At 33.2% G+C, this 18,930-nt stretch overlaps 1 protein-coding gene across 2 annotated transcripts in view; it reads left to right on the top strand.

Moving 5' to 3' along the window:
• Positions 1 to 18,606, top strand: part of LOC140437003 (retinol-binding protein pinta-like) — an 82,860-nt gene extending 64,254 nt beyond the window's left edge. For both annotated transcript variants that reach the window (XM_072526217.1, XM_072526216.1), the window contains 2 exons: positions 14,495 to 14,597; positions 18,329 to 18,606. In XM_072526217.1, the coding sequence (XP_072382318.1) occupies positions 14,495 to 14,597; positions 18,329 to 18,477 (252 nt within the window). In that variant the 3' untranslated portion in view covers positions 18,478 to 18,606. The remainder of the gene's footprint in view (positions 1 to 14,494; positions 14,598 to 18,328) is intronic.
• Positions 18,607 to 18,930: the final 324 nt, after the last annotated feature.

The following is an 18,930-nucleotide window of genomic DNA, read 5'->3' as shown; positions in this document are numbered from 1 at the left end:
TTTGAATCATATAAACCCTTTAAAAACCTTGGGTTTTTTTAAAAAATCCTTCCAGCGTTGCCTATTTGTGACCAATCTTCTCGATGTTATCTCTGCCCCACAAGTTCTCCAAACTCACTATGTTTTCTTTCGAACAGAGTGTGTGTCGTGTGTCTAACTGTGTTTGGGATTTTACAAGCATAGCACTCATTCGTGGGTTCGAGTCTTGGTATAGCGTTCGAGACGAACGCATGTGTATGAACCAAGGGCGTTAGTAATTAACCCAGGATCGGTAGCGTCTCTTTCGATAAACATTTAATTGGCTTTAACTGACAAGCCACAAATGCAGTGGCGTAACGCAAAAAATAATTCATTTGATGACATAAGAAAAAATACCTCTTGTAGACCAACATGTAATTCACCGAATGATTGCCGGTATATGCAATACCCCACTTACTGACCGACAGCTTTAGGCGGATGAGTTTGTAAGTGAAAGGGCACTCTTTTTCCAGGGGTTGGGAAACTGGCCCTTAAGGCGAATGAACAAAAAATAGATCAACGGCGTAATGATACAAAAGGGAACGGGGAACCACTGTATTACAGATTCATAGAGTACCTCTAGTAAAGTCATGAATGGCAAATAACAAGAGTAAACAAACTTACTAATTTGGACCACGGAATCGAATATGCGGTAGATGAGGAATAGCTGCAGACTACACGGATTCCAGGTCGTAAACTAAAGAAATCTTTATGCATTTAAGACATTAAAAGTAGCAACCTGGAATGTCAGAAGTCTATATGTAAGTAGTAAATTAGCTAACGTACTCCTTGAAATGGAAAACCTCCAAATTGATGTTCTAGATATAAGTGACGTACAGTGGCCAGGTTCAGGCAAACAAATTACAAATAACGGAAGCATGTATTATTCAGGTAACAAACAGGTACATAATCGTTATGGTGTTGCTGTCTTAGTTGCAAAAAAGATGAACTACTACACGTTTTACTCCTTATTAGAATATGATCTTATTATTACAAATTCAGTCCAAGAGAGATATAGTAAATTTTATTTAAGTTTATGATCCGAGGGCAGATAAAGATGAAGACGAAATAGAACTATTTTACCATAAAGAAATATCACAGTACAATAGTAATGGGCGACTTCAATGCCAAAGTTGACCAGCGATGAGTGGATGGATATGTGGGTGAATATGATTTAGGAAACAGAAATAACTGTTTAATACAATTATGTCAGATAGAAGAATTTGTAGTATCTAATACACTTTTTAAACTACCAAAAAGAAGATTATATACATGGAAATCTTCTGAAGATACAACTAATAGATTAATCCGATATCAAATTGACTTTGTTTTCATTGAGACAAGATTTCGTAATTCTATCCTGTCTGCCAATACTTACCCTGGAGAAGATATCGGTTCAGACCATAACCTTATAGTAATCACATTAGGAGCCAAATTGCAGCTGATTAAATTTCAAACAAAGTAGAATTGATATTAAGAGATTTGGGGATCACAAACAAAGGAAAAAACTGTAATACTCTTACTTAACCTTACTTTACTTAATCAGTAGACCCATTTGTACCTTTCGGTGTTGGGCCGTTTAAAATACAATTCATTACATTACAATATTTGACAGTCTTCTGAGGTGTTCTAGCTCTTAACGAACTTTCTCCATTCCTTCCTATTGGATGCCATCTGTGTGGCTTCCTGCCAAGTCTTACCCTTACTCTGCAGTATCTGCGAGATGTCACTGTTCCATTCTTTAATGGGTCTTCCTCTTCTGTTCTTCCCTATTGGTTTGGCGTCCCAGACTCTTTTTACTTGTCTATTATTGTCCATCCGGGTTAGATGTCCGAACCATGCCAATTTTTTCTCTTTGATTGACTCGAGTATCGGTTTGGTTTTGAGTCTTTCTCTTATTTCTTCATTTCTGATTCTATCAGTTCTTTTTACTCCTATCGTTCTTCTGAGGTATTTCATCTCTGCTGCCTGAATTATGCTCTGATGTCTTTTGTTTAATATCCAATTTTCTGTAGGTCTATATATTGTTTTGTATATTGTCATCTTGGTCTTTGTTGATATTTCTTTGTTATTAAGGAATTCTCTATTTAGTGCTTGGAATAGTTTTCCTGTGTTTTCCATTCTGTTGTTAAGATCATCCTCGATGTCTCCTTTGTTGTTGATTACTGTTCCTAAGTATTTGTATGAATTTGTCTGTATTATTTTTTGTTGGTCTATCATTACTTCCATTTGATCTTCCGTCCCTTGTTTCCTTGATATTTTCATTATTTGAGTCTTGTCTTTGTTTACGTTTAAGTTGTATTTGCTTGCTTCTAGGTTCCATTTCTCTAAGTTGTATTTCAGTTTTTCTGCAGTTTCCGCAATTAATACTATGTCGTCTGCAAATATACACATCTCAGCATTTATCATTTGCATTTTGTTCTAACCGATGCAGTATTTCTTGAATGTTTTCTTACATTCTTTCACTATCTCATCTATTACATTTATGAATAGTACTGGGCTGAGACTTCCCCCTTGTCTAACTCCTTGGGTTGTTTCAAATGGTTCTGACTGTATATTTAACATTCTTACTGTATTTGTTGTTTTCATGTATATACTCTTTGTTGCTTCTATCAGTTCTTCACTTACTCGTTTCTTCTTTAGGCTTTCTCATATATCTTTTCTTTTGACTGAGTCGAATGCTTTTTCCATGTCTATAAAGCTCAGATGTATTTCTTTATTTTTCTTTAAGGCTTTGTCTATTACTTGTTGCATGGTGAATATATGGTCTTGTGTGTTGTGTCCTTTCCTGAATCCACTTTGTACATCCTCTAATTTATATTCTATTTCTTTTCTAATTTTCCTTTCTTTTATGGTTTCATACACTTTTGCTGCTACACATAGTAGTGATATACCTCTATAGTTCCTACAGTCTCTTGTGTTTCCTTTCTTGTATATAGGTATAATTACTGCATTTGTCCATTCTCTGGGTATTACTTTTCTCTTCCATATTAAGTTATATATGTATAACAATTTTTCTCTTGCTTTTACTCCTATATATTTCATCATTTCTGGTGCTACTTCATCGCTTCCTGGTGCTACTTCATCGCTTCCTGGTGCTTTTCCAATCTTTATCTTTCTTATTGCTTTTTCCAGTTCTTCTTTTTCTATAGTTTCTGGATTTTCCGTGTTTCTCATGGATACTCTCCTGTTGTCGCTTTCCTTCTCCATTGTATTCGCTTGATTTCCATTCAGTATCAGCTGAAAATGTTCTCTCCATCTTTCCATTATTGTCTTATCGTCGTTTATTATTGTTCCTTCTTTGTTCATTATTTGTTTCAGTTTCGTTTCTTTGTTGCTTCTTAGGTTTTTCAGTGTTCTGTAAAATAATTTTACGTTTTCTTTGCTGTTTTCTTCCATTTTTTCCCCGAATTTTTCCGAACTTTTCTTTTTCTCTTTCTTAACTATCTCTTTAACTTTTGTTCTTTGTCTCTTATAATTTTCATATTTTTGTAGTGGTTTGTCTTGGATGTATTCTTTCCATAATTTCTTCTTTTCTTTTATTTCTCTTTTCACTTCATCGTTCCACCAAGATGTTCGTTTCCCTCTGTTGTTATTTCTTGTGGTTTCACATATTGATTTAGCTGTTTTTATCATCGCATTTTTAAATTTTCTCCATTCTTATTCTATTGTTTCTGTTATTTCACGTTCATTGTCCATCTCTTTCTCTAGTCCTTCTGAGTATCTTATTCTCTTTGTTTCTTCCCTTAGTTTATAAATTTTTATTATTTCTTTGTGTTTTCTGTTTATGTTCTCATTTCTTTTTATTTCTTTTCTTTTGTTTTTGAATGTGGTTTCTAGTAGATAGTGGTCACTACCAATTTCATAACTCCTTTTTACCCTTACGTCTCTTATCCAGTTCTTCTCTGTTTTTTGCAGTATAGTATAGTCTAAAATTGATTGTTCGTCTCTTGATTTGACTTCTCTTGTGATCTTGTGTATCCTTTTATGTTGGAAGTGTGTTTTCATAATCACCAGGTTATTGTCTAGACAGAATTCGAGTAGTAATTTTCCATTTTTGTTTAGTTTGTCCTCCCCATAAGGTCCGATGACATTGTTCCATTTTTCTGTTTCTTTCCCCACTCTGCTGTTCATGTCTCCTGTGATAACAATTTTCTCTGTACAATCATTTATCACTTCTTGTAATTTGTCCCAGAATTCATTCTTTTCGTTTTTTGTTGCGTCTTCATCTGGTCCATAACATATGATTAGGTTTGTATTGGTTTCCTCTGTATCCATATCTATGTCTACTCTTAGTATACTTTCGTTGTAATATATCCAATTTTTTATTTTGTTGATACTCTCCTTCTTTATCATGCACGCTACTCCTGCCTGAGCTCTCTTCGTTTCTTCCACTCCACTGTATATTAGTAACATTCCGTTTTCTAATATTACTGATCCTTTTATTTTTTTCTTTGTCTCTGTTATAGTTACTATTTCAATGTTCTTATCTCTAATTTCTTCCCCCAGTTCTATTTCCTTCCCATTTATACCTCTCACATTCCATGATGCCACTTTCCAAATTGTTTTGTTCTTTTCTGTGTTTAAGTTGTACTTCAATTTGTTTTTACTTCCGTTTGTGTTATTATCTTTAGACCTTCTCATGTCCCTGCTCTGTGCCTGTTTTGTTTCTCGGTCCTTCATTGTGTTTTCTTCAGCTAGTTTTTTGCACCAGTTGGTTCTGTATTGTATGTTTTTCTATCTGGCTTGTTTTTTGATTCCATTTCCACTTAATGCCTTCTATAATTATGAAACCATATCCAATTTTTGTCCTTTTCCCATTAGTCTTTTCATCTGCTGCTATCTTTCTAAGATTTCTTTGTATCTCTATCTCTTGTAATGTTAGATCACATTCTATATATACTCTATGTTGCTTATAGTTTATTAGTTTACCCTTGGCTTTCAGTATTTTCATTTTATCTTCGAATTTTTTACATTCGATAACACACATTGTTTCATTTGTCTTTTGTACCCTATTTATTTCTGATTTTACTCCCATTTTTGTTTCTATGAAGTTCTCCAGTTGCTCTGCTTCTATTGTGTCTATTGGTAAGCCTCTCATAATTAGGTTATTTTTCTTCTTTTCTTTCTGACATGCTTCCAATGCTATTTCTATTTTATCTATTTTTTGTTTCATCGTTGTCATTTCTTTCTTAAGATTTTCATTTTCTCTTATTATTTCTTTCGTTTGCGATTTGTATTCACTATTTTCCTTCCTAATTTCTGTTAGTTCCTCAATCATATTACCCATTGTATTTTTTATCTCTTCCAGGTCATTGTTTTCCTTTTTATTATCGCTTGCTATTTGTCTCATTAGTTTCATCATTTCGTTCTGGCTGCTGGTTTCATTCGTTGTTGGTTTCGACCTGTCTGGCGTTCGGCTCACTTTTCTGCTCCTGCTAAATATATCTATCTCCTCTTTGCTTTTTCTTTTACCATCTTCATCAACCTTACCATCCCCCATTTTTCTTCTTATTCAAATAATTAAAGTATTTATAAATATAAATATTATAAGTAACGGTTACAAATCTCGACAAGCGCCGCGCCTACCTCTACAGTTAAATCTTAGCTATTATTCTCGATCCTAATCAGTTTCGACTTCTACCACTTGTAAATACAAAAATACAATCAATATCAAAACAGCAAATAAATTCATCCTTTATAATTCTGTATAGTTTTACCGAAACCTGAATAACCGACCTATTGTTTTTGTTGATAATTATTATTGTTTATTGTTCTTAATCACCCGTCCAGCGCAAAAAGCTCAACTCGTTTCGACCACTCAGAAGTTTCACTTTTATCCGTAGGGCAATTAAAACTAACTATTAATTTAATACAGTTCAAAATCAGATAACTGCTTATTTACTTAAAAGTCCTTTTTAAATATACTTTACACTAATTTGCATGCAGATTACACTCGAAACCACCCAAAATTGGAATTTAATTTCGGAGCGACACTACACGCGTCCAGCTAGTCTGACCGCCAATCAATCAATCCACTCTTACTTAAAATGTTTTAAATTTAACTCAATAAAAGTAACTATAACACTGATCAAAAATGGGAGAATACAAAACAACCAATAATTAAAACAACGAATGAAAGCTTAGAACGTATGTAAAAAGAATGAAAGAAAATCATTTAAAACAAAAAATTCAATTAAATATAATGAAGCTTATCGATTAATTAAAAAGAAAATAAAAGAAGCTAAAGAGAGTATGTTTCATGGGCAATGTCAAGAACTGGAAGAAATTACGAAAAAAATATGTCTTTTTAACATGCATAAAAGAATTAGAGAACTAACAGGAATGAGTAAAACACTTCAAACTAGGCAACTAAGAAAGGCATAAACCATAACTAGGCATAAACCAGAAAATGCAGAGATGGACACAAGATATGGCACAGCTTTTTGAAGACAAAGAAAGAACAGAAGCACCAAAAGAATTTAAAGATGATACTGGGCCTAACATTATACGAGAAGAAATCGAATATGCAATGAAATAAGCTAAAAGTGATACATCTCCGGGTCTGATGAAGTTCCCATCGAATTAGTGAATACTAAATCTATTGATCTTCTTTCGGATCTATTTAATATATATATATATATATATATATATATATATATATATATATATATATATATATAATATATATATATATATATATATATATATATATATATATATATATAATATATATATATATATATATATATATATATAATATATATATATATATATATATATATATATATATATATATATATAAATGGTATATCGATGGAAGGCAACCGTATATACGTATTTCTGACTATTGGTCGTCTTCAGTACGGTGCAGACAAGTTAGAAAAGGAGCATGTTAACTTGGGAAAGGATCACGACAGGAGCAATGCAACCAATTTGTGGCATTAGAGTTAGAAGACCCTGATGGTTTCCAGGGCAACAACTAAAACCAACCACGGAGGAAGCTCCAGCTACCTGGGGAAAGGAATGCCAAACATTGAAACGTTTAAAACAAATGGAAAAGGATAATGCGAGTGAATAATAAAAGTAAAAAGTAATGGCATGTCTCGCAAAACAGAAAACCAAAAATGGTATATCGATGGAAGATAATAATGCATTCCTTTCCGCAGGTAGCTGGAGCTTCCTCCGTGGTTGGTGTTATTTGTTGCCCTGGAAACCATCAGGGTCTTCTAACTCTAATGCCACAAATTGGTTGCATTGCTCCTGTAGTGATCCTTTCCCAAGTTAATATGCTCGTTTTCTAACTTGGCTGCACCGTACTGAAGACGACCAATAGTCAGAAGTACGTATATACGGTTGCCTTCCATCGATATACCATTTTTGGTTTTCTGTTTTGCGAGACATGCCATTATTTTTTACTTTTATTATTCACTCGCATTATCCTTTTCCATTTTCTATATATATATATAGATATATATAGATATATATTATATATATATATATATATATATAGATATATATTATATATATATATATATATATATATATATATATATAATATATGTATATATATATATATATATATATATATATATATATATATATATATAAGAAAAAACTAACTAGCTATAAGCATAAACCACAGCTTACGGTTCGTCCCATTGATGCATGTATTGGTGCTCCCTTAATTTACTAGCATCTTTTTTAACTGACATCTTAACCAATGCTTATGTTTCTAATGAATATTACATAAAAAAATCTTTTGATGTTTTTAACAACTTTAATAACTATCAGTTACCTGAAAACTATGTGATTGTCAGTCTGGATGTAGTTTCATTATTCACTAATGTACATCTAGATGCAGCTTTAATAGCTATTGAAAACAATTGGAATTTTATTAGTTCTCATTGCAATATCAGCTTAGTATACTTCAAAAAACTTATCTCTTTTTTATTCAACAACACCTATTTCACATTCAATAATACTGTGTTCACTCAAACACAAGGAACCCCTATGGGAGGTACCATCTCTCCCATCTTGGCCTGTTATGTGATGGATCATTTACTAGATATGGTGATTCCAGAATTGTCCTTTCATATTCCCTTTGTAAAAAAGTATGTGGATGACTTAATCCTAGCTATTCCTAGCAATGGATCCACAGAAATCTTGAATGTATTTAATAGTTATGACCCTCTATTACAGTTCACAATCGAACATGAGGATGATCTATGCTCAGTCCCCTTTCTTGATACCCGGTTCATCAGAACCCAGAACAACTCCCTGATTATCGACTGGCATAGAAAACCTCATAGTTCTTGACGCTTCCTTAACTATTGGTCATATTATAGACATTCAATTAAAATCAATTTGCTTAAGCAAATGAAAGCTAGAATCATAGCAATCAGTGATCCTTCTTTCCATCAGAAGAACCTGAAAATCTTTTCTAACCTTTTCATCGACAATTCATACCCACAACACCTAGTCACCAAGATCTTATTTAGTTTGACCCCGAACATAGCACGCCATAATGATGAGGTGCAAATTATTGTCACAAGTGGAGAACAAAATGCCAATTGCTCATATACTTCATTAAAATACATAAAAGGCATAACACCCAGACTGACAAGACTTTTTAAAAATTCCACTAATTTAAAAATAGCCTTTAAAACTTCATTAACTGCGAGATCAATATATTCCAAAGTCAAAGATAAAAGTGACATCAAAGATTGTTCCAACGTAGTGTACCAGATTCCTTGCAACAATTGTAATTGGGTATATGTGGGACAAACCACGCGTAGCCTAGGTAGTCGCTTAATCAGTCATCGAAGCGACAGCAGACCATATCCGGAAAGATCTGCCCTTGCAGAAGATGTAAATAAAGAACATCACATAATGAATTATGAATCAGTCAAAGTTTTAGCTACTGAAACCAATTACAAAAAAAGAATCTTCTTCGAAATGGCATTCATTGCTCAGAATTCAAACGCAATGAACAAAAGGAGTGACATTAATCAGTTAAGCTCCATTTACTCCTACCTATTATATTTGGATACACATTCACATGTCAATGATGTTTCAACATCTGAGTCATTGTAAAGTTTCCAGGTTCTTCATTTAGTATTTTCTCATCTTAATATAAATAAAAATTGTTCTTTCAACCTAAATACAATCTTTGTTAAATTTTGATGTGTAATATAGTAGTACTACATAAGACAAAGAAAACAAGAGGAAGTTCTGTCATTTGCCATGTCCAGGAATGACAGCTATTCTTAACCTAACACTCCACTGTTGGCCGGCACACGTGGCCGTTTTAAATCGTCTTTATCTTATGTGTTAAAAGTAAATATAATTGTCAAGTTTGGTCTTTTACACCATGCAATTTATAGATTATTTAATTATTGACTCAATCAATAAGTGGTGCGTGATATTGTCACATGTGAGTAGAACATCCACGAAAGACAAATCTCATTAACGTAAGTTTTTATAACCTTTTACATTCTTAATAGGTTTCGAGGATGCTTTACTAACAGTAGCACTTTATTTCAGTTTTTTCCTGATGATGAAAATAAACATTTTCGAAAGCTTGAAACCTTAGTTAAAAGAGTACACTTATTTCACCGCTGCAAATCCCAATAAACCTCAAAGCTCCGTTTTCTAACGTTGTCAGCAAAGACTTCTTTTCCTTATATATATATATATATATATATATATATATATATATATATATATATATATATATATATATATAGATATATATATATATATATATATATATATATATATATATATACCTATATATATATATATATATATATATATATATATATATATATATATATATATATATATATATATATATATATATATATATATATAGAATAGGTATAGTACCTAAAGATTGGCTCCAATCGACATTTATACTGCTTTCAAAAAAGCCAATGCAAGGGAGTGCAATGAACATCGCAACATAGCCCTATTAGTTATGTCTTGAAAATGTTTTTAAAAGTAATTCATTCAAGAATAGACGAAGGCATAAGTAAAATACAAATAGAATTTAGGAAAGGTCTAAGAACACGGGATGCACTGTTTGCTGTGAGTGTTCTTTCGCAGAGATGACTAGATATGAATCAGGAAGTATATGCCTGTTTCATTGACTTTGAGAAGGTGTTTGACACAGCTCAAAGAAATTTTGTTAAATAGAAACATGAAAAGTAGAGACATTAGAATTATATGTAACCTATATTAGAATCAAACAGCGAAAGTGAAAGTTGAAAATGAACTGACTGAAAATATTCAGATTCGACGTGGGGTACGCCAAGGATTTTTTAGCACCATTGTTGTTGAATTTATACATTGAAGCCATCTCAGAATTAGCGTTGGCCGAAGTCAATAAGTGCCTGATAATAAACGGTAAGCCACTTAATAACATAAGATATACTGACGATACCGTCCTTCTGGCGGGAATACTGGAAAAACTGCAACACCTTGCTCAACAACTAAATATATTGCAACGATTATGGACTAAAAATAAATTTGAAGAAAACCTAGTTTATGGTATTTACAAAAGCACAAAACATTAAAGTTAAGCTAGTACTAGAGCTTCTTCTAGATTTCAGATCGAAAAATAAAAATTAGTAAAATATGGAACCAGAATACAAAACAGAAGTAGTAGAGAAAAATAAAAATAAAAAAATAAGAAGGCAGTAAAACCTCAAAGGCCGAATGAGCGTCAGGAAGATGAATATTAAGTTGCTAAAATGAAAAAACAACTAAAGGATAAGGACGAAGAAATTAAAAAACTCGACAAAAACTCGATGAAGAAACAAGATCGATGAATTTAATGGAAAAGACAATGAATTAGAAACGAGTTACATATGAAAAAGTAATTAAAACTATAGATAAAAGATTCGTCAAATTTAAAAACCAAAACAAGGCAACCAAAAAACAAATGAATAAAAAAAATTTGAAAACACGAATAAGAACATAGCATATACAGAAAATACACTCAAAACAATAATTAATAAAAACTTCCGCTCCTTGATAAAAAGGTCGGGAAAGCAAAGGGTGTGCCATCAACATCCAAAGCACAAAACGGAGAAGACTTTCCTTCCCTACCAAATAAAGACAGGAAAGAAACAATAAAAACTAAGGAATAAAACAAAGAAGAAACCAACATAAATAAGTCCAAACTAAAACTACCCGTAATAAAACTACACACAGTGAACGAAACAGGGGCAATATTTAATATTGCTGAAACGCAAAGGGTATACACACAGGCAATAAAATCTCCAAAAACGGAATAGAACTTCTCATTCAAACAAAATGTTCTGAAGACTATAGAAAATTTACCCATATTTTATATAGATTATAAGATTATAGCAAAATAACCAAAATACATTGGATCGTCTTCCCATTAGAGGAAGACATCAAACCCAAAATGGTTATCAGAGGACTTCCTCTAAATACAGAACTTAAAGACATACTAGCAGAACTAATAAAAAAACATGAAATAAATACAATAAATATAACAAACATGAAGCCAAGGAAAGCTGAGAAGAAATCCCCGTCAATGTTTATAATTACAGTAAAAAAAAGAAGACGACCCAAGGCCAAGAAAATTACCAACCTAATTCAATGTTTTAATTGACAGGGCTTCCATCATGCCCAAAATACACGCTTCAAAGACGCAAAGCATGTTCTGCTAAATTCTAGCAGAACAAAAAGTAAAATGTGCTAACTGCCAGGGGCAACACCCGGCAAGTTATAGGGAATGCCTAAGGGTACCTGCCTTGGAAAGATTCATACAATCAACAATAGAAAACAAAAGACAACAATCTAAAAGAAACGATGAGCAATTGTATGCCTAAATTACCAAACCCACACAAAACCTAGCAACAAACTAGATCAAACTAATCTCAAAAAAACAACAAAAAGGATTTGCCGCGATGCTAAAAAAGCTAGTCATAAATACGGTAAATAAAGCGATCAAAAATGTAAAATTAGTACTAAATTAAGGTACGAAGTTAGGGAACACCAGAAAATAGCCTCCTGAAACTCAGGCGGTATAAGAACAAATGCAAACGTGCTGAACGAACTAATAAACAGATATAAAATGGATGTCGTAGCATTACAAGAAACTAACCTAACTCATACCATCAACATCGAGTTTGCAGGATACGATATCTACAGGAACGACTACAGAGCAAATTCAGGAGGAACTGATATCCTAGTAAGAAAAGGAATAAACAATACATTACAAGAGATGCCAGCCCTAAACACTATGAAAGTAGCAACAGTAAAAGTCCATTGAGACAAGATGACATAAAGATCAATTAGCATATGCAAGGCCAACAGATCCATTAAACAACGACGACCTGGAGGCGTTGCTGAACATAGAAGAACCGTCCATAATAATAGGAGACCTAAACGCCAATCTCCTAACTGGATCGATAGAGCTACAACATAAATGGAAGAATATTAAATCAGTATCTAGTGAACAACGAATACACCATAGCAATTGGGCCCATCGGACCAACCTACTTTCCAGGAAATGCTCTACCAACGCATTTGGATATAGTAGTGGCTGAAAACCTAGGAGTACAAACAGACATCCGAATATTAAACGAAGGATCAGGAGACCATAATTCTATACTTTTAGAAATACAATTGAAAATTCACAACAAATAGAGGAAGAAGTCCTAGAGCTCGAAAACAACATAAAAGAAGCACTTAGGAATAGCGGTACTGGAGAAGAATATAAATCTCACGTGGGGAGATTTAAAGACATATTGGTAAGGGAAAAGAACAAAGCCAAAGAGAGAGTCAGAAGAACAAGAAACCGGGAGATAAAAATAGGGCAATCCGACTCAATCGACAAGTCAAACAGGCAATAATAGAACATAGAAGTCAAAAGTGGGACAATAACGCAAAAAATGGAGGAAGGGAGACAAAATATGCAAGAAATGTGGAAGGAACTAAGAAAATATGTGGAATTCATCTGATCGAATAAATGTCAAGAATTTTTCGATAGAATAAAGTCATTACTTTGTTCAGAACCAATTTTTAGAATTTTTAAACCCGATTTATCGATTGGTATATATAGATATATATGCTAGTATTAAAGAAGTAAGAGCTGTATTGAAACAAAATGATGAAAATGGATATAGTAAGCCAGTGGTATATTTTTCAAAAAAATTAACAGAAAGTCAACAGAAAAAAAGGAATATACCTAGAATGTTAGTCATAAAAGAAGCTGTAATATATTGGCAACATTTGCTTCTTGGAAAAGTAGTATACTTAGATCACAAACCTTTAGAAAATTTAAACATAAAAGTTAGAACTGATGAAGAATTGGAAGATTTGTCATTCTACTTATCTCAATAATTTTATAGTAAAGTATAATCCAGAAAAATATAACCAAGAGCCAGACTGTTTAACCAGAAATCCAGCTCTAAAATCTCACGAAAATACAGATGAAATATTAAAAATAGTAATCAAGCTGGAAGATATAAAAAAATGATCAAAGCTCAAATGTTGAGCTACCAGATACTACGAACAAATACAGGTTCAAGAATGACATGTGTTATAACAAGTCAAAAAGAAAAAAAAATTATTTTATCAGAAGATTAGTAAAGCCTTAATAAAAAAGTAAACACGATACTTACTGTCGCTTAGGAAAAACACAGTTTTTAAATAAAATAACATCATTTTAAACAGCCAACAATATGACACTAACCGTTAAGAAAATGTGTGATGATTGTGATATCTGCATAAAAAACAAATCAAGAAGGAATTATAAATATATGGTCGCATGTAGGACCAGCGACATATCCATTTGAAATTGTTTCCATCGAGACACCATTCGTGGTTTTGGAGGTCCTCGATCAACAAAAAAATATTTACACATATTAGTAGATTTTTTCTACTACCATTCTTCAATATACGCTATATTTTGGCATCGAAAACACAAAATTCTAACGACTTCATAAAAATAATTAAAAGGGTGACACAAGATCACGAAATTAAAACTATGTTGACTGATCAATATCCTGACATAAATTACAAAGAATTCAAAAATTCAGAACAATCAAATTAAAATAATATTCACTGCTGTTGATAAGAACGAAAGTAATAAGAAATCAGCATGAACAACAATCGCACAAGAATATGCACAAAAATATAATGAGACAGAAAATACCGTTACAAAATTTGCACCGAAATATTTATTAAAATCAGAAAATGAACTGAAAGGTAAAGAGGCAGATCTCGAAAGGGACCGAAAACTCTTTTTAAACGCTCGTCGCATCATTACATATTATGGCTGCTTTTAAACGGCATTACTTTTATAGGAAACTCTAACTTCAGGCTTCCTTAGATATGCATTTTCAACAGCATGTGAATATATAATAAAAACACACTCGCATAAAGATCATTTATCGCATATTATTAAATCTTGATATAATGTTTCATTTTGTAGATTCAAATCCATAATACTGTGAAAACTCTATTGGATCATATATCTTCTGAAATACTACCAAAAGAATATGGCGGCACAGAGCGTACAGTAGCTGAACTTCAAGGTAATGTACATTTTAACTACGATAATCCCATTTTATGAGATTTGTTAATATTCGTAATGTATATAAATTGTTTACAATGCTATCTTTGCAGTGGAGAATAAAGACGATCTCCAAACGCCCTTATTTAATTTAAACACACAAGGCAAAAGTTTTAATATGATATGAATAACTAAATAAACAAAATGGATGACCTTTCTTAACAAACTAACAAGATCTAAAGTTTGTTCAATAGCGAATGGATATCCTTATAACAGGTTGTCAGTCCATATTTTGTGCGGTTAGCCGATATGTCTTTTACCGTGTGGTAATTTTTCGCGTGCTGTTTTGACCACTTTGGTCTCCTTCGTTCTATTAATGTGTTTATTTAATTCTTTTTTTTTTGTTTATCCACTCGCTTGTACCCTGTACATTACATTTTGTTCTGATCTTATCACTTCTTATGAGGTCTCAACGTGTTTCCTGTAATTCTTCTGAAAATTCAGATATAAGAAACGAATTGAAAATACAATCCTCCTTGGAGTTTATTGAATAGAGACAGTTGAGTTGGTGGGGTCATTAACACCGGATGAGGGATACAGTAACAGTGAAAAGAGTGTGGGAAGCAAAATATTTTGAAAAACAAAAAAAAAGAACGCCAAGACAGACATGGGATAAAGTGATCGGAAAGATATTGAAGAGAAAGGAGTAACATCGGCGGACGCAAGTATGTTAACACAAAAGTATGTTAAGAAGTAAATTATATCATACACCATCTGTCGTCTCATCGGAGAAAGGTGTTTGCACCGCCTTTCTGTCCTCGTAAACTCTGCAGAAGGCTTCGACCGTCGCAGATGAAGAATCCTCTGCTAAGTCCATTTTAGCTATGGACTGTTGATATTTTGGTTGGTGTAGCTTGTCTTGAAAAAGACAAGCTATTTCTTACATAACAAATATTAAATAAAACACCAATTTATAGTAGAAGTAGAACAGCCGCAGAGTCCTGAACGTTGAAAAAGGTGCAGATCCCCAACAGGAGAGTCCCTAGGTGCGGGTGACTAGAAGAGCCCTTGAATGACTGACCAGCCTGACCAGAAAATTGCCTACTTTTATATACGCGTATTGTAGCGATTTTAGGGATTACCAGGTTAATTGGTCAATAGGAAGGATTTGAAGTTGGGCGATGTGCATCGGAGGGCGCCCTAGTCCACATACTAAACCACGCAATAACATCCCTTCGCCTCTGAAGACTTTGTGGCTGGAAAAAATTTTGTTAACAATCTAAGAATACAAGTTAGAAAAATACAAATTAGTAAATACAAAAAATAAAAATTGTTCGAGCACAGCACAACACAACACTTACGACAGCTTCCAGGGGGCAGTGGGGGTGACATCATCTGCTTCTCCTGCAAGTGCCATCCTCGGTAGATGTACCAACTCCTTCGGCGGGTTCGTCGGCTTCTTAGCCATCCGGTTTCCATCTGCTATATTCCGCGATGTTCTGTAGTCGAGTGTACCTGGGTCTACGTGGTGACTCGGACCACATCTTTGTAGGGTGGCAGTAACTGAAAATACCCCAGGGACTTCAGTAGCGTCTGGGACTTCCAACTTCGAAAAATTCTGGCTCGTCGAAGATATCTGGTACACTGAAGACATCAGGTCTGCAGAAGGTCTCTATGGCGGAATATTAGAATTGGAACTCTAACATCTAATGGCTCTCCCCACTGTCTTCTTGAATCCAGCACACCATGAATCCATTAGTGTTGCCACATACTAAACCACGCCATACCATCCCTTCGCTTCTGGAGACTTTGAGGCTGGAAAGAATTTTATTAACAACATAAGAATACTGAAGAAGATATCTGGTACACTGAAGGCATCAGGTCTGCAGAAGGTCTCTATGGCGGAATATTAGAATTGAAACTCTAACATCTAATGGCTCTCCCCACTGTCTTCTTAAATCCAGCACACCATGAATCCATTAGTGTTGCCTTCGGTGTAGCTGGTCGTGGGTTCGTGGAGATTGTTGGCGCCATGTCGTCTATTGCCATATAGACTATTGATGTTCTGTTTGGTGTAGCTTGCCTTGAAAAAGACAAGCTATTTATTACTTAACAAATATTAAATAAAACACCAATCTGTAGTAGAAGAGTAGAAGTAGAACAGCCGCTGAGTCTTGAAGGTTGTAGAAGAAACAGAGTTACAGCAGAAGGGCCCCTAGAGTACAGGTAACTCTAGAAAAACCCTTAAAGGACTGACCTGCCTGACCTAAAATCGCCCACTTTAACACACGCGTATTATCTACACTGGAAAAGTGAAAATGATGGTTTGGGACAAGGTTATAACTGAATAATGCCAAGATATACCATACAAATCTTTGGTTGTTTTTCATAACTTTTTACGAGTTGCAAACTGTTGGAAGATTTATATGCTAAACAGCTGTATGCTATAGGTACTCTCAGACCTGATTTCATCAGGAAAAAACTAACCAAAAATGAAAAACTTCGAAAGAATGAATTCTATTGTTTGAGCAGTGGCCCTATAACAGCAATAAAGTGGTTAGATACCAAAGAAGTCACGGTTATTACAACTGCCAATCAACCACATGAAGTAATCATGATAAAACGTACACAAAGAGATGACACAAAGAAAGATATGATGTGCCCAAAAGTTATTGCAGTTTATACACTAAACATGGGAGGTGTTGATCATTTTGACCACTTTAGGGCATCATATCCCATAAGTAGGAAGTCTAGAAAATCGTGAATGAGATTGTTCTTTTTTCTTTTAGATGCAAGTGTATACAAGAATTCATGATCAAAAAAATACTTCCCACAAGGATTTAAGGCTTCGTCTTGGAAGAGCTCTCATGGGTGATTTTACAGTAAAGTCATCCCGACCTGTGATATTTAAAAATAAAAAAAAACGGGAAACTTTGGAGTTCCAGACGAAATTCGACTGAGAAATGTAGGGCCAAAATTACCAGATCTTCATCAAAATTATACAAGATGCAGATTTTGCTCAACAAAAAAGAAGGAAAACGAACTAGCATTATTTGTAGTTATTGCCAAGTAGCTTTATGCCCAAAAATATGTTTTAAATCATTTCACACAGCTGTGGTTGAGACTTAAAATAGTTTTGCCATCCATACATGCATTTTTGTACCTCTTAATTAAATAAATTGTTTCACTAATTGTACAAGGGTAATTAATTTCCCACCTGCAAAAATTCTTTAAGGAACAACGGGAAAATAGTTCTTACCACTTTTTTTATTACTCTTTCAAATTATTTTTTATTTTAACAAACATGTTTTATTTACCTCCTTTAGATACCAAAAGTATATAAACAAACAAATTAATTCTCCTTATATCCCATGTCTTATTAAGGGTTAAATAAAATTAAAGGACATCATCGGGTTAAGCTCTTTACGTATCATTAAGTAATTTAAGTCGAAGAAGAATTGATAATTGATCAACTGTGATCAGATATTAGTGGTATAAACACAGCTTAAGTATTTTAAAAAAAGTCTCTCACCACAAAAGCAGACGAATTAAAATTATATGTTAAAATATTTGACATGCAACAGGTCTGCCAAAACTATTAAAGTGATGAATTTCATACCGATGATTTATTTATATTAAATATTTTAGATGCAAATTATTATTTGTGCTTCTATACTCATCCTTTATATTTTTCCTATAATGTATATTATATTTGCCCAATTGAAAAATACATAATTATTAATATTTTTTTAGAGTTATGGAAGCAGAAGTTGCAACAATACGGTGACAGATTTGACAAGCTGGAATTACTTAAAGTTAATGAAAATCTTCGTCCAACACCTTTACATAACGATGAGGTTTTGGGATATTATGGAAACTTCAAAACAATTAGCGTTGATTAAATACGTTAAACTTCAATTAACCGCAATAATAATTACAATAAATATAATGCCTTACCTCTTTCAGCTTGTCACAAATTTGTATCTTTCAAAAAATGTAAAATTATAGATAGAAAAGATGAACTACAAAAATTGTTGTTTCTTTTAACTCTTCTTCTTAAAAGGGTATATTGGTTTAAAGGACGTTGGTTATCATATTGGCGATCAAGAACTTATTATTAATTGTGGATTAGAAGAGATATTCTTCCTTGACCTATCTTTCCGACTATTTGCAGTTACATCACTAGATGTATTTTTCTAGGTGCATCATTATGTTTGTAAATTACAATAATTTTGTGGTTTTCTTTTCTTTCTTTATTCTAGTTTTATAGTATTTCTGTTCTTTCATTTCTGTATTTTAAGCCCGGTGTTACCTTAAATTTTTACTCTACAATAAAATTTGAACTTTCTAATTTT

This window comes from Diabrotica undecimpunctata, chromosome 3 (genome assembly GCF_040954645.1).
Source record: "Diabrotica undecimpunctata isolate CICGRU chromosome 3, icDiaUnde3, whole genome shotgun sequence".
NCBI lineage: Eukaryota > Metazoa > Arthropoda > Insecta > Coleoptera > Chrysomelidae > Diabrotica > Diabrotica undecimpunctata.
Note: the sequence above shows the minus strand (reverse complement) of the source record. Positions and strands in the feature narration are given on the sequence as shown.